A 15,658-nucleotide genomic window follows, 5' to 3' on the forward strand; every position below is an offset into this window, starting at 1 on the left:
AGAAATTCCATCCATACTTGGATGAAAAGCAGTGTAGCCCTGCAGGATGTGCATGTCTCTTGGCTTGTGCTTTGTTCACACAGGTAATGTGGTTTTGCCGTTCACCAGCTCAACTCCCCCCGCATCTTCTTCTCTGTTGAGGGAAGCTCCCCAATCTCTCTGCAGGGCAGCGGCAGTGCACTGGCTATTGTGAGAAGCAATGTGGCAGCAACAGTGGAGAAAAACTCAGCAGGGGGCCCAGATGTTGCCTTTTCTAGTCTCAGTTATTTACACAGTTAGTTGTGTGGGGCTCTCAAGTTCTTCTGCCACCCAGGACTAAGGAAATTTGTTTCAAGACTGTGTGGTTTGGGCGGGTAGTGGTTGAGGAGTGGTATCGTTCTCTGCTACAAAACAGCCCTCTGAAGTTATTTGTGGGGTGGAGGTAGGAGAGAGCAAGGAGAATATGAAACCAAACATTCAATATTTTAACACCCTTCAATAATTTTTCTAAAATTATTGAGTATTGCATCTACTAGGGGTTATATATATCTTTTATGTTTTGTATAAAACTCAGTCTTCAAATCATTTAAGACCAACACCAGATTAAGAGAAAAAAGGATGATTAGGTAACTATCTGTTACACAAAGGATAATGAAAAAAAATAATGAAAAGGGCTTCCTCTAAGCCCTCCTAGAACACATGCACAAATTCAGAATAGTCTAAGGGCCTCATGGGAGCATTTGCTCTTCTGGAGATCATGAAGACCTGAGCTAATAAGGCTTTTGGGGAGTGCTGCTTAGAGGCAGCTGTGTGGATGGGGTAATGCCAGACCCATGGTTTCCAGATGACAAATTCATGGAGTATTAAAAATAAAAGGAAAAAATAGAGATCAGCTGTAATGTTTAATTTTGTTAACTAGGCTAGGTGATGGTGCCAAGTTGTTTGGGCAAACACCTATTTAGATGTGATTAACATTTAGATCAGTACATTTTAATAAAGTATATTACCCTCCATAATGTGGGTGGGCCTGATTTAATCAGTTGAAGGCCTTAAGAGAAAAGACTGAGGTTTCCTGTGGAGGAGGGGATTTTGCCTTCAGGCTGCTTTTGGAATCAAAACTGCAACATCAGCTCTTGCCAGAATTGCCAGCCTGCCAGCCTGTTCTGCAAATTTTAGACTTGCTAGCCCCCACAATTGTGTGAGCCAAGTCTCTAAAATAATAATCTCTCTCTCTCTCTCTCTCTCTGTCTATATATATATATATATATATATATATATATATATACACACACACACATATATATATATATATATATATATATATATATATATACATACACATACATATATATACATATATATTCATATATACAGAGGGTGCCAAAAAATGTATACACGTTTTAAGGAAAACTGTATTAAAATTGTAACACTCAATATATACCAATAACGAAAGATGAATACAAGTCACATTTGACTACTGCAATTATAAGAGGTGCTCAAAGTGGTTACCATCAGCATCCAGACATTTCTGATTACGGCAAACTACTGCTTGAGCAACGTTTACCAAATTGTCCACTTGTATACATTTTTTTGGCACTCCTGGTGTATGTACACACACACACACACACACATACACACACACACACGCACACCTCTTATTGGTTTTGTTTCTTTCTTTGTTTCTCTGGAGAACCCTGATACACCAACATAAGATCATAAGATTGTGTTTTAAGTTTTACCAAGTAAGGCCTCAAAACTAAACATTAAACAAAAATGAAACGTTATCATCTACTTTTGTCACTTCAGGAAAGAAAGAACAGTTTTCCGCTCCCATGACAGGATAGAGAGAACATCAGAGTAGAGGGCAGTTCTATTGACTGAATAACCGCCTCCCACGCAGCCTTTATAGCCTCTCCAGGCACAGGTGGAAACATCTGAGCCAGTCTTTTGGAGCGGTCCTGTAGGAGACCCAACTTCTGCTCCTGTGGGCGAACCTCCCCACTGTGATTTCTAAGAGAAAATTCTCCCCCAATACTTCTCCCTGATAGAAGAATGCGGGAGAGGAATAAGGTGTCAAGGCTTCTAGTTCTTTTTTGTCTTTCTACAAACAGTGAAGAATTGCACAGCTGCTTATGAGCCAGGTTGGTTATGCAGTCTTTTTTCTTGTCAGAGATGATCTTAGAAATAGCTTGCTGCAAAAGCACCTCACAGTTTCTTTTTAAACGAAACCACATTTCCTTTAGGTCCCTTGGGCTCAGCTCCGCTGTTCATGCAGGGGCTGGTGAGATTTTCCATCGCAGGTTTCTCAGAATTCATTATCCTTATAGAGTGTTCGAGCTGGAATTCCCCTAAAGATCACAGAGGTCAATTCTACTTTTTCCAGATGATCAGAGAAGCTAAGAGAAGCAAAGCAGTGCCCAGGAGTGGAGTGTAAACCTCCTTTTATCTAGGCCACACACTTACCTTTTCTCTGTGCTGAAGTTTGATGCCAGCTGACCTGTAGGGCTTGGCCTTCAAGAGTCCTAGTCCACTCTTAAGCTACAGAATTTGTTCCCCCCCCAACATATTTGTAGTAGCTTGTTAAATTTCTCAGTCCCCCCCCCCACACACACACACTTGATTTTATCTACTGGGTAAAGTTTTTTACATTTTCTTTTCGAGCCACAAATTTATCCAAGTTTCAGATTCTAATGTTTTCAGTAGTGCTCTCAGTTTAGTTTACTCCAATTGCAAAAATAGTCCTTCTCTGTATATATTTACAGCAACAAAATCTGAATGCAAATTCAGAGAAATTCAGCCAGTGGTGAGTCATGGACCTCAGTTTCCACCTCTTCTTTATAAAAAAATTTGCAGTTTATTGGGGTGACAATAGTTAGTAAAGTTACATAGGCTTCAGGTGTATAATTCTGTAATACATCATCTATATGTCACATTGTGTTCACCGCCGTGTCCACCTCTTCTAAACAGTCCTGTAACCCTTCCTGTTGTAGCTGAGATGTCGCTCGTTTCTCAGGAAGCAGCTCTTGAGCACTTCACCACTTCCCTCGAGCCTGCGACCTCATCATCTTCTTCCTGCTCATGGAAAAACGGAAGCAGCCAGATAGGGCCCTTCTCAGCTTCCTCTCCAATCAATCTCCCTCAAGTACATTCATCTCGTTTTACCTCCTCTCCAGTGTCAAGGTGGTCCTAAGTCGCATTGAAGACAAATCATTCTAGATGTGCTGTCCTATTCCATCTCTTCAGTACTTTACTCCTTTGATTATTTCTACCTTTCCTTCTTTAGCCTTTCAGTCCTCTCAGCATTTATTCACGTTCGGATACTTTCCAACTTAAAAAACAACCTTGGAAACACATCCTCTCTGACTTCAACTTCACTTTATGGTTAAACTTTTTAGAGCTCACACCCCAAATCCACTATTGTACCTCCCTACCCACACTTTGAATTTATTGGGATCTATTTTTGCTCCCATAAGTCCATTAAAACTGTTCTCACTCAATTCCTAGGTGCTAAATCCAATGGACAATTTTCAATCCTTATTTATTTACTATCTTGGCAAAATCCTTTCAGTTGACAAAGGATTTTTTTTCCTCTCTTTGATCAACAGGGCTTGTTGAGTTCCTGGCACATAATAAAATCCCAATTTGATAAAAGAATTAACATGGAAAGTAGGTGGTAGCCAAATGGTGAAGGCTCTTAATGCTGAGCTGTGAGGGCCAATTTTACTCTGTAGGCAGTGGTAATCTGGAATAGTCTTTAAGGAGACAGTAGCATTGTCTCATCTTTTGGGAAGTAAACTCTGGGGCACTGGATGGTTTGGAGCAGTGGTTTCAATGTGCTATGCAGACTAGTGGCATCAGCATCACCTGGGGATTTGTTAAGATGAAAACTCTTGGGTCTCACCTCTGACCTACTAACTCAGAAACTCTGGAGGTGCAGCCCACTGATGTGTGTTTTATGAACCTTAGTCAGCAAGCCACTGGTTTGGAGGAGAAATGGAGACAGAACAGGTGCGATTTAGCAAAGGCCTGAAGTAGAGACGCTGTGGGGAGTGGGTTATGTGGAGAGAATGTGTAGTATTCAGCCACTGGATGAAGGCCTTAGGCATCTGAGTAGCTACCGAGACTTACATTCAGAGGACACATAATTCTGATGCTGCCTCTGAAGTCTCTCCTTCACTGGACAGATGCTTCCTGGGCTGGGAGTGAGTATCACCAGGGAGAACACAGGCCAAACCAGAGCTAAGGTTATGACTGTGACTGTTCCTATCAGGCCACCTCCTCCAGGAGCCTGGTAGATACACAGCACTTTTAGTAACTAGTGGTGGACAGTGGACAATGAACTTTTAACAGGAAAGTTGACATTTGCGTTACCATAAGGTCTAATTTCTTTTCCAAGTCTTCCCATCAGTTTTGGTTGGCCCATCAGGCAGCCTATGTGGTCCTGAGGGATCGTTTAGACACACGGTGGCTCCCAGCAGTTCCATTTTAGAAACCAGGTAAGATCTCAAAATAGGAGAGCACTGGACATGGACACGGACCCAGTGGATGGCGTGAGGTGTTATGGAGTTCTCAGTTGCAAACTAGAGAAAGCAAGTGGTCAACTTAGGCTAAAGTGGAATTTATTCAATAGGCAGCGATTGCCCAGAAGTCTTGGAAACCAGGTAGGAATTAAGGCGATCAATCAACTACTAGGTTCATGGCCAACATCACACAGAGCGATGGCTACTCAACACCAGATACCAGGAGTTGCCTCTGCGGATAGTCAGGCACAGCTGCTATCAACATGGATCTCTCCTACCCAGTTTCTTGCATCATCAGTCAAGGTGGGTACCCCAGATGCAAGGGAGTTTGAGGTTGTACATTTTTCTAGAGGTGAAGGTGGTCTGTGCTGTCTGAGCGCTAGAATGGGATTCTGTGCTGGGCAGCAACGCTGACCACAAAAAAAAAAAAAAAAAAGAAAACCAATGATAGAAACTTGCAAATCATGTAGAATTTTTCAAGATAAAGGGATCTAAGATATCACATCTAGATCAGATTCTAAAAGTAAAACATTTTAAAAACTTTTCACAATTTAGAACACTAACATGTTATATAAATAGGGCGTGTTGTGCCTGCATCTCTCCCTCCTCCTGCCCAGCACATGCACACCTACTTGCCTGTCTCAAGACACCTGCAAAGAATTCCAGGTCCTATAATGACCTTTGCAAAGGAGGAAGAGCAAATCATTTTACAAATAGTTTCAAAATTCTCAAGGCTTGGAACAGAGGCAGGAACAAAGGTGATAGATAATACAGTGAACCGCAGGCTTACGTTTTACCAGTAGTTTGGTTTAGCTGAGTAAGCTCAGGCTTAGAATAATGACAGATTTTTCTTAACGTCACAAAGTACTTTCAACAGAACTTCATTTGTGGTATGGTGCTCTTTCCAATACTTTCACCAACCAGACTCTTGGCCATCACTGCCTCTTCTGGAAAACAGAGGGGTCTGATTTAGACTGTTAAGACTTGTGAAGAGACTTTTAAGAACGATTAAGAGTCTCTTAGCACCCTATTAAATGTTTCAATTCTCAAACATTCCTTATCTGGTAATCTGTCTCTGACCTTTTGTACAACTGTCTTTGTTTCCTAGTTTAAATTTTTTTACCACAAAATTATTATATAAGTTGTGTTAAAAATCATTGGGAAAAATGGTAATTTAATAAATATTCAGATTCATAATGCTAATCATAAGTGATCTCGAGTATTTTTATATTTTTATTATTCTTTTAAAAGCCAAATTAAAAAAATTCATAACAGCTTTAGTCCTATTAACCCCAAACTGGAAACAACTGAGTCTATTGACAGGTGAATGAATAACAAATTACAATATATTCATACAATAGAATACTAGTCAGCAAAAAACAAACAAACAAACAAAAGGTGGGGTGTGGACAGACTTCTGTTCCTTGCATTAATATGAATTTCAAAGCATCCAGTTGAGTGAAAAAAGCCAGAGGCAGTTCTAGAGCAGGCAAATGCAAATTTTAAGGACAGAGATCAGAATAGTGGGTGGAAGGGAAATGGGGGAGTGAGGAGATTGGAAAGGAGCACAAAGGGGTGATGGGTATAAAGTTGTAATATATTTGTTAAAACTCAAACACACTTAAAATCTATGTATTTACCGTATGTCAAGTACAACCCAATTTAAAGAAGTTACACAGACATCCAGCAAGTCACAGGAATCTTATTACCTGCTTCTGGACTCTTGGGACAGAGAATATTTACTTAAATTTCAAAGAAAGAATTCTCACAAGAAATTAAGACAAAAACCATTGGATAGTAATTCTAACTCCTTAAGCCTGCAAAACAAAACCCTTCACATAGGTCAACCATTAAAAAAAAAATGTTCTATTAAAAATGTCCATTGAAACTAACAGAAAACAAAATATTTATTTTATTGTAAAATTAAAAATAGTAGACAAGCATATGTAATTACAGTTCCAAAGGAGAATACAAACACGTAAGTTATTGCAGTTTTAAAAGTGTAACAGCCAAGCAATGTCTAAATAAACTTCTGAAACTATCTTGTTTTTCACCACTGCAGTTGCATTTTCTTTTTCTGAACGTCTTAGCACAATTTTGTAAAATAAATTTCTAACACCAGAGAGATGATTTTCAATGACCATAGTATAAGCTACTGATATATATCAAGGTTAACCCACATATTGTAAAAGTAGGGATGGCTTTAACAGAACTAATGAACTTTCTAAACTGCATCTTTTGGAGGTAGTAGAATGGAAATAAACATTTACACGTTTGAAAGAAATAAGAAACAATTACTAAAATTCCCTTTGCTTTGTGTGTAGGCGAGGAGGTTCAACTAACCATTTTTTGGGGGCGGGGCGGGGGGAGGATGGAGAGCAATACCCACGTCCATGATTTGTTTCACTCTGGTAATCTCAAAATTATGACTATTCAACATGACTAAAATGTATTAAGTAATCTGGACTCTTTTAAACTAGAAAGAATAGGAAAAGTATGTTATGAACTAGATGCTAAAAAAATCTTAATGCTAGAGACTTGCTATGACTTGCTATGATGTGTTCACAGCAATATGACCAAATTGTGACATACCTTAGACTACATGATAACAAGGGCAGTTAGGAAAGGATGAAGTGAATGAAAATACTGAGATGTACGACAGAGTCTTGTTATTTCTTCCAAACACTATCATAGCCCTCCTCCAAGAAACCCGTACTGGTGCCAGAGCCCTATTACCTTGTTATTCAGGTAAATACTCTCTCCCACCCTAACACCATAAAACTTAATTTGGCAAGAGGAACCTGTTGAATTTTCTCTCGTACTGATTTTCACCACAATTTCCTGATTTATTTCCACCAACCTAAAGTCAAAAATGCAATTAAACATTGAAATGAAATCAATTATCTTTGCTTTACAGCCCCATCTGAACAAAAACTATTTAAAGAGTTTTGTTGAGTATTAAACTTTGTGGTAAGTACTTAAAAATACTCAAATATCTTACTTTAGCATAAGCAATAACATCAGTAAACTGGCATAAATCAGAAAAAATAACATTACTCTGTACCATTTAAAAGTTTTCACATCATGTAACCTAATTTTATGGTCACTAACCTGAACCTCCTACTAAGTTACACAAATCATTTATTTTTTAAAAGTCCCTGCTTAAGTTTAGAGCATATACATTTTGTATTACATTTTACACATTAATAATGCAGATTTCTTCCCAAATTGGCAAATATTAACACACACAAATGGATCCAAAACAACTAATTATAAAAAACTAGCAAAAATTGACTGACAAAACTGAAGAGTATAAACACCAAGGTAAAAATATTATATAAACAAAAAAACCCCCAGAAAGCACTTTAAACCATTTTCAGTGGGAAAGAATATGGTAAAATGAGAAACCCGAGAAATATCTAAATGCCTGTCAAGATGCCAACAACAAAATACAATATATTTTGACTGTATTTCTGAAATCACTTTCCAACATGAGCTTGCTATTTTAAAAATAATCCTCAAATGCATATAAAAATGGGCACTTTGTGGTGAAATGAGCATATAATTTGAAGATTCAAGAACATTTCTTTGCCCCAACATTGTGCATAAGAAACCACATAGTGGGACAAAACACAATTCTGTTGCCTTCATCATTCATTACTGGTGTCTTGAGTGCATACCTTAAAAAAGAAGACAAATTAGGATTTTAAATAGTAGTATCAAAGGATGATAAAAGGCCAAATGGATTTGAAAACTTTAATCTTAAAGAGAATAATCTTGTATGGTCAAAATCACTTTTGACTGCAAACTGATTTTTTAAAACTCAATTCAACTTGCCTAATTATGAAATCTAACGTGAAAAAAATATTAGTCCTATTTCATTTCCCTTAATCATATAAGCTCTGAAAATATTAGTAATAGCTAATTAGCAGCCTCTCTCTTGCCCTTTTTAAAACTGAAGGTATATATGAGATTTTCTTCTAAACTTCCTCAAAAAGTGCTCACAACTGTACAGACTAGCCAAGTATGGTAACGAATATCTGTAGTATTTCATATTCTCTCAAGGTAGAACTCAACTCTGTCCCTCATCCCTATGTTAGTATATACAATAATTGTACATTCAATCAAGAAAACTAACATTGGAATATAAAGTAAGCTTATCAAATATTTGGATCAACTGTTGTGCAAAACACTTCAACAAAAATTTATTTTACTAGAATATTTATCCAAATAAAGTACTAGTGTGAGTACCAGCACCGCGGGTATTTTTAATACAAAGCACCTTTCCTTTGAAGAGCTTAAATATCTAAACAGAATAAATCAGAATCCCCGATTAAGACCTTGGTACATGCACAATCCCATCCAATTGTTCCAGACTCATTAGTAAAGCTGCATATTTGCCAGAAATTCCTTAAGAAATAAGAAAATACTTTCTTTGGGTAACATTGTTGTCTTCAGGGCTGCACCATATGGCTCATCTTCTGGAATATGCTACTATTGATACCAAACGCAACACGCCCCCAAATTTATGGCTGTCCCTAAGTGACCTAAACAGACGCAGAAATGTGTGCAAGCAACTGGCTGGTGACATTTTTAATGAATTACGCCAAAAGAGAGTCAAGTCAACTTTGAAAATGTGACCACAACAACTAGGCACTAAGATACTAGCATCTTCTGGAGTGTCTATTCACCTTGTAAATGTATCGATTTTGATATTGCACACATTCAGTTTAAAGCTTATCAAAAACTAAGGCAATGCCTCCCAACACCCTGGAGTTTAAATTCATTTTGGATGACTCAAAGAATCAAGAGAAATTGAAATCATCTTTCAAAAGCTCTCTCCAAAAAGCAGTTACGTCATACTTCAAAACAACAAAAATCATTGAGATATCAAGTAATACACTCAAGTAAATTTAATACATCTTAGCATTACAAAAAAGTTGTTTTCTATTAGTTTGAGGTGTTTCTTTGCTTAGTCAAATACTATTTATGTTCAAGATTAAAATCTGACCCAAGCTGGGGCAGGCTGCCGAATTTACAGAAGTCATTCCTATCTTCATATACGAAGCTGCCAAGTTATGTGCTTTTCTGTAGTTTCCTTCAAGCAAAGGATCTTACATTACAAATACATTCTAAGCACCAGTTGAAAACAGAATTTAGAGCCCATTTTAATTCTGCATTGATTATAGCTTTTACTATACTAATTAAAAAGTTATGTAGTTGCTTGAGACAACCTGTTAGTTCAGAACTCTTTGGAAATGTCACAGGCAACTTATATGATTTTATCCTTTTCAAAACGGGCTTTTTTTGAATTAGTTTTGTTTTTCTTTGTCAAGCAGTCTTCTCTTGCCCTTGTGATTCTAAAGTTTAGAAAAATACCTCACAATACTTTCTGAGGTTGATAACAGAATTTGGACAGTTTAAGGATTCTTGAACCTGTATCCAAAGTGGCACACAAAATAGTTTTAATGTTTTTCAAAGATGGGACAATTATTTCACAGCACAATTTGAAGACAGATACTACATTTGACTTGGAAATGAGACTTGACTTACTCTGCCCAAATTCTAACACATCAAAGTCATTAGAATGAAAGTAATTAGAATGAAAGTAATCATGAAGTAGAAGAGGCTTTTACTTCTATGGAGATAAATTGACATACAAAAGTTAGATTAGCATTTTCTTCCTGAATGAACTCAGAACTGCTCTTGATAGAAAAAAAAATATTTTATTTTCTTGTATATTTGCTTTAAAAAGTTATTAATTTCTCTTTCATAAGAGCTATTAGAAGTCAGACAATTCACCTATATTTCTACTCCAAAATACATTTATCTTTGGAAAACAAGACAAGAGTTGTAAAAACAGTGTATTAAGAGAATAAAATGCAGTGATGTGAAATATGGGTAACATATTCACACATGAAAGAGTAAATATAACAGAGAGCCATTCAAACACACATTTATAAAGAGAATGGAAAGGTACCTAAAATAGCATTTATATATATATATATAAAATTTTCATATTAAAATATTGCTCATAATAAATAAGAGGTGATATGAATTCCATTTCCCTCTTAAAATTTATCTTTAGTAGTTCAGACTAAGGACTTTGTTAACCTTCTATTGTTTTGAAAGTTGAATTACATTAAACCACATTTAATAAAATCACACTGTAACAGTATGTTTAAGTAGTCACGTGTGGTAATTAGGGAGTGCCATTTAGTAATTACAGGGGAAACAGATTCCCAAAATAAATCAAAATGATGAACCCTAGAAGACTAGAGTATAACAATCCACTTTATTTGACAAAGATGTTAATACTGCCTTTAAGCTTTACAAATTTAATGACCATGAAAAAATGGACCATAACTTTCTTCTGCTTCTTCAGAGCCTGCGTGCTTGGCAGAGCAGTCAGCCAGTGGCAGGGGCTGGGCAGTGGGTGCCAGCTGAGTTCAGTTGTTTATGGGTGGGTGTGACTTCACTCCTGTCCGCCCCACTTGCCAACAAGGTAACTTGGAATAGTTCTTGAGAAGCTGTTCGATGGCAACGTGGCGGACATGGAGCTCTGAGGCCAAAGAATCTTTTTCTTGCACCTGGTGTGTTAACTCTTCAAAAACTTCTGTAAAGATTTAAAAAGCAGTTCTGTTTTTAGTACAGAGAAAGCTAATCCTGTGATTTATATTTCAAGTACCTAACTGAAGGCACTGGGTGCATGTTTGCAATGACAGTAATTTGACTCCAAGGAAACAGGTATTTTGAGCATCCTCGGACGCTGACCACTTTGCACGGCCAACTGGAATTCAGAGCTCCTCTTCTCCATCACGTGAAACTTCAAAGAGAGTCATAAACAATGACTCTACAGAAGTACAGCAGACATGGCAGTTACAACTACGTCTGAGACACTTTTATCACTTTGAAATATAAACAGGTTAAGTCAGTAGTACCTGACTTATGAAAAGTTAGCGCCCATTATAGTACCCAGGTCTGGAAATGTCTCTAAGGAGCTTTGGAATCCGACTAGCTGGAATATTTAGTCCTTGTTCCTACTCATTAAGTCTGAGGCAAGTAAAAAACTGTTTTAATTTCCTCTTATGTGTAACCTTGATGAGAGTAACACTCACAGGGTTACTGGGAGGATTAAATAAGATCATACTTGTAAAGGACTTACCACAGAATAAGTACTTAATAAATGTAAGTTACTATTACTCTTATTATTTTATTATTCTGAGAGGCTGTGTGGCCAAGAAAGACCACTAGCTTTGGAGTTAAGACAGGAAGGGTCAGAATCTTTAATCTGTTACTAATTGAATGCATGATCTTCTGTAAGCAATCTCACTCTCCCCTAAGTGCAGTTTCCTCACTTAAATGGGAATCAATAGTAAAAAAAAAAAAAAAAAAAAAGGAGACAAAGGGGAATTTATTTGAATACTGTTAACTGTTGGTGTTACCACATTTCGTGGGTTTCCCTCCCCCAGATGTGATAATGAGGTGGTGATTGCCTTAAAAAAAGTTATCTTTTAGATAAAATCCTGAAATATTTTGGAACACAACAGTTACGTTTTCTGGGATTTGTTTCAAATCATCCATGCTGGGGGCGGATGGGAGAAGGGGAATGAGAGCAAGCAGAGATGGAGGAAAATTAGCTATGCTTTTGATAAGAGCTGATGGTGAAGATGGGTCAAGGAGTACACTACATTATTCACTACGTTTGTGCTTGAAATTGCTCATAATTTCAAAACAAAAGCCAGGCCTAACACCTGCCTTAAAGAACTGTTAGGGAGCTCACCTGGCACAATAGTAGAGAGTTAATAAAATGTTAGTAAGGAGATAGAGATTAAGTTGTAGTTTCCATTTTCACTTTTAAAAAACCCTATTTCCCCTGCAGCACATAAATAAGTTGTTTTCTTATTCTTTTTGCTCTGGAAACTCCAACAGGTTCTAATCCCACTTCCAAATTTAAATTCAGATGAAGCTAATGATATCCTGTTTTCTGTATCATATTTTCACATGCAAAAAACATGGACACTGATTCTTTACCCTGTATTTGCTGTCGGAGCTTTGCATTCAGTTGCTTTACCTCACCAAAAGTCATCGAATTCACTGAAACATGAAAATATATTCATTATTACCACAACAACCTGGGAAAATAAGCTGCCTACATTGCTAACAATCTATTTAAAAAAATATTTGTACTCATCTGCCAGCATAACATTGAGCAGTACCCTAGGAGTCATTAACTCCTGCACTATGGAGTTTTCAAATCCTAACTTCAATCCACAGTAAGAAACAGGTTTTACATCACCCCCAGTACTCTTCCACCAGAAACAAACGTTTCACCAAGAAATACTACTTCAGAAGAGGTCCACTGGATTCTGATATTAACCATTTTGGTCCAGTTTTTACATGTGTGAGTCACTATCCATCAAGTCGATTTTGCTTAAACACTACATATACTTCATGATACGCAGTCTGAAAAGCACTACTACTATAAAGTACTCTGGATATAGTCTGAAAAATCAATTTGTCTATCTAGTTATATAACTTTAGATAATTGTATGCAGAAACAAGAAGTTGTATAAAAATATACCTATGGTCCCGTCTAGTTCTAAAATCGTTTGCTTTTAAGTCAATTAAAATTATCTCAGCTTCTGTGAGTTTTTGTAGATGCAGACTGAATGAATCACTTTTCCAACTTTAAAATAACACATTACCTTTGGCCTTTAGTAAAATGTCAGATTTTTGCTTCCGAAATGCCACCCCCAGTCAATTAGTCTTGCAGGGATTAGCAATGTGGCAATGTGTGTGCGAGCAAATGGTTGAAGCTTTATTTCTCAACTATAAGAACCCTGAACTTCCCAATTCACTTTGATTTTGTTTAGTTTAATAATTTAGAATGGCAAAACAAATGATAGGGCTGTAGAATTCCAATGCTTAGGACACACTAAGGAGTATTCCAAAGAACTAGTGGAGAGTTTTTAAGACATCTCATTTTTTTCTAGGGTGAACCTGTCATTTAAACACTCTGTTTACCAAACCTATAATTGAACAGCAAAATTCTTGACATGACGTATATAAAACTGTAACCGCCCCCCCAAAAAAACCCCCCACAAAACTTCAGGCTTAGCTTTCTCCCCATTTTACTTACATTCCTCTCTGCTATAATGTGGATGCTGGGTCTGGACATTAGCCTCTGGAGTAGAGATTGCCTCTTCTTTTTTCTGTGCCTGGTTGTGACTATGAGACCACAATACACTATTGTGGCGTACAGTGGCACCTGAGTCTTGTAACACAGCAAGCTCAAAGTCTGTATTTTCCCTCTGCTCCAATATTCTTTGTGTACAGTGTGAGAGGCCACCTGTACCTCCACCCATCCACTGTGCAGAATACTTTGGTACTTGGGAGTCAAACTGTGGGAGTAACTTTTTATCTGGCTTTGGCCTGAAATTAAACACCTGATGCTGGGGATTTTTAGAACATTCAGAATCTGAATCCACATCCTTATTTTGTGCATATTGTACAATCCAGTTTATCTTCTTACTTAAAATGGTTTTAACTTCTTCATAAGTACTTTTTGAAAGCTTAGATCTAGGACAATCCTGGTTTACAATCAAATGGTATTTTTCAAAGCAGTCTTTATGGCCCCTTAACGATCCAGTGTGCAAGAGATCAGATTTTGGTACTCCTGTAGAAAAAAAATAAAACAGAAGACTTGAGACAATTTTGTTTTTTATAGGTTGCATTAAGAATATACAACTCTTAGTAAAACAGAGTCATTCATAGTTTGTATACCAGAGGGAAAATGTTAAATAATGTTAGTATTAATAATATCAAATATGGTCTAATAATTTGTGCTTCAATTTAATTATATACTCAGTAATATTAAACTCTTATGACTAGCAAAGCCTTTTTAAGAATTTAAAGGTTCAATTTTAACCTTAGTCCATAACCATGTTATTGCATACAATATAAAAAAATACTACTGAACTAGCAATTTACATTTACAGAATCTTATAATGCTTTCTTCATAATTGTCCTGAAGTACACAATTGCACAAACTTCTATTATAAGGCTCAATATAAATGCTTGACAATTTTTTCCCCCCAACAAAAACATAGTAACTCATGTTCTTAAATTATTAGCTATGTTTTTACTGGGGAAAGATAAACCAGAACCAGAAAAATACACATTAATAAAAGCCTCAAAAGTCAATGAACTGTTTAGATTTAGTTTTCTAGGTATGACAGCATCTAAAATGTTTTCACATTTGTTTTATACTTATCAAAACTTTATCAAGATAATCTTACAGAAAAAATGCATTAAACGATATTTTTCATATAGCAGTAAATTCAATCTGCCAAGATACAATAGCCAGTATAATTCTTCAACTTATAAGTGTTCATTACATACCCTAAAATGGAATAATACATAATGTCTTATTATACTTTCATATCTCATCTTTTCAGAAGAGATTAAGTGGGCTATCTCAATTGTTTTTTAAAATACAGAATACACTTGCAAATATACATTTCAAAATACAAAATACATTCATACATATTCATAAGTTCAAGCCATATTATTAAGTAAAATAGCAGTGTTTTTATATTGATGGTGAATAGGGATGTGAGGCTGAAAATTAATGTCTTCCAGAATTAACCATTCTAAATCTGCTTAGCTCTGAAAACAGAGTAAGTGGAGAGCCACTCAGGTGCTGGGATAAAAAAATGTCTTAGCTGACTCATCAGAAAAAATTACATTCTGTATTCATCCTTAGTTTAAAAATTGAAGTCGTAACAATTTTCTTAATTGAGCTCTGAACTCTGGCTAACAGTAAGATAATGAAGTATTTGCACTTTAATGGTACTAAATCAGGTACAAAAGTGCTTGTGAATATTAATTTGTTCTAAAACAATGTAATATCAGACAATGGTGGGACCTGCTGAGATGGTCAAAACCAGTGCTAAATGTGTTCTCGCTAAGAATATGTGAACTGCTCTCATGAGGTAAACTTAAACATCTCAGCCTTGTTTTTTCCACTGAGCACAAAAACTGAAATTAAGATTTCATACAAATTTTATTTACCCCTTTGCTGCTGCTGCTACTACACACACACACACACACACACACACACACACACACAGACACATATTTTTTACCAGTTATTG

General features: G+C 36.6%; 1 protein-coding gene across 4 annotated transcripts in view; it reads right to left on the reverse strand.

Annotated features, from left to right (window-relative positions):
* Positions 1-6,395: 6,395 nt before the first annotated feature.
* Positions 6,396-15,658, reverse strand: part of CUNH21orf91 (chromosome unknown C21orf91 homolog) — a 35,726-nt gene continuing 26,463 nt past the window's right edge. For 3 of the 4 annotated variants that reach the window (XM_019659540.1, XM_019659538.1, XM_019659539.1), the window contains exons 3-5: positions 13,642-14,178; positions 12,534-12,596; positions 6,396-11,115 (exon numbers count right to left, since the gene is read on the reverse strand). In XM_019659540.1, coding sequence (XP_019515085.1) covers positions 10,949-11,115; positions 12,534-12,596; positions 13,642-14,178 — 767 coding nt within the window. In that variant the 3' untranslated portion in view covers positions 6,396-10,948. The remainder of the gene's footprint in view (positions 11,116-12,533; positions 12,597-13,641; positions 14,179-15,658) is intronic. The other variant, XM_019659541.1, reaches the window with a different exon arrangement.

This window comes from Hipposideros armiger, unplaced genomic scaffold, assembly GCF_001890085.2.
Source record: "Hipposideros armiger isolate ML-2016 unplaced genomic scaffold, ASM189008v1 scaffold_300, whole genome shotgun sequence".
Taxonomy (NCBI): Eukaryota; Metazoa; Chordata; class Mammalia; order Chiroptera; family Hipposideridae; genus Hipposideros; species Hipposideros armiger.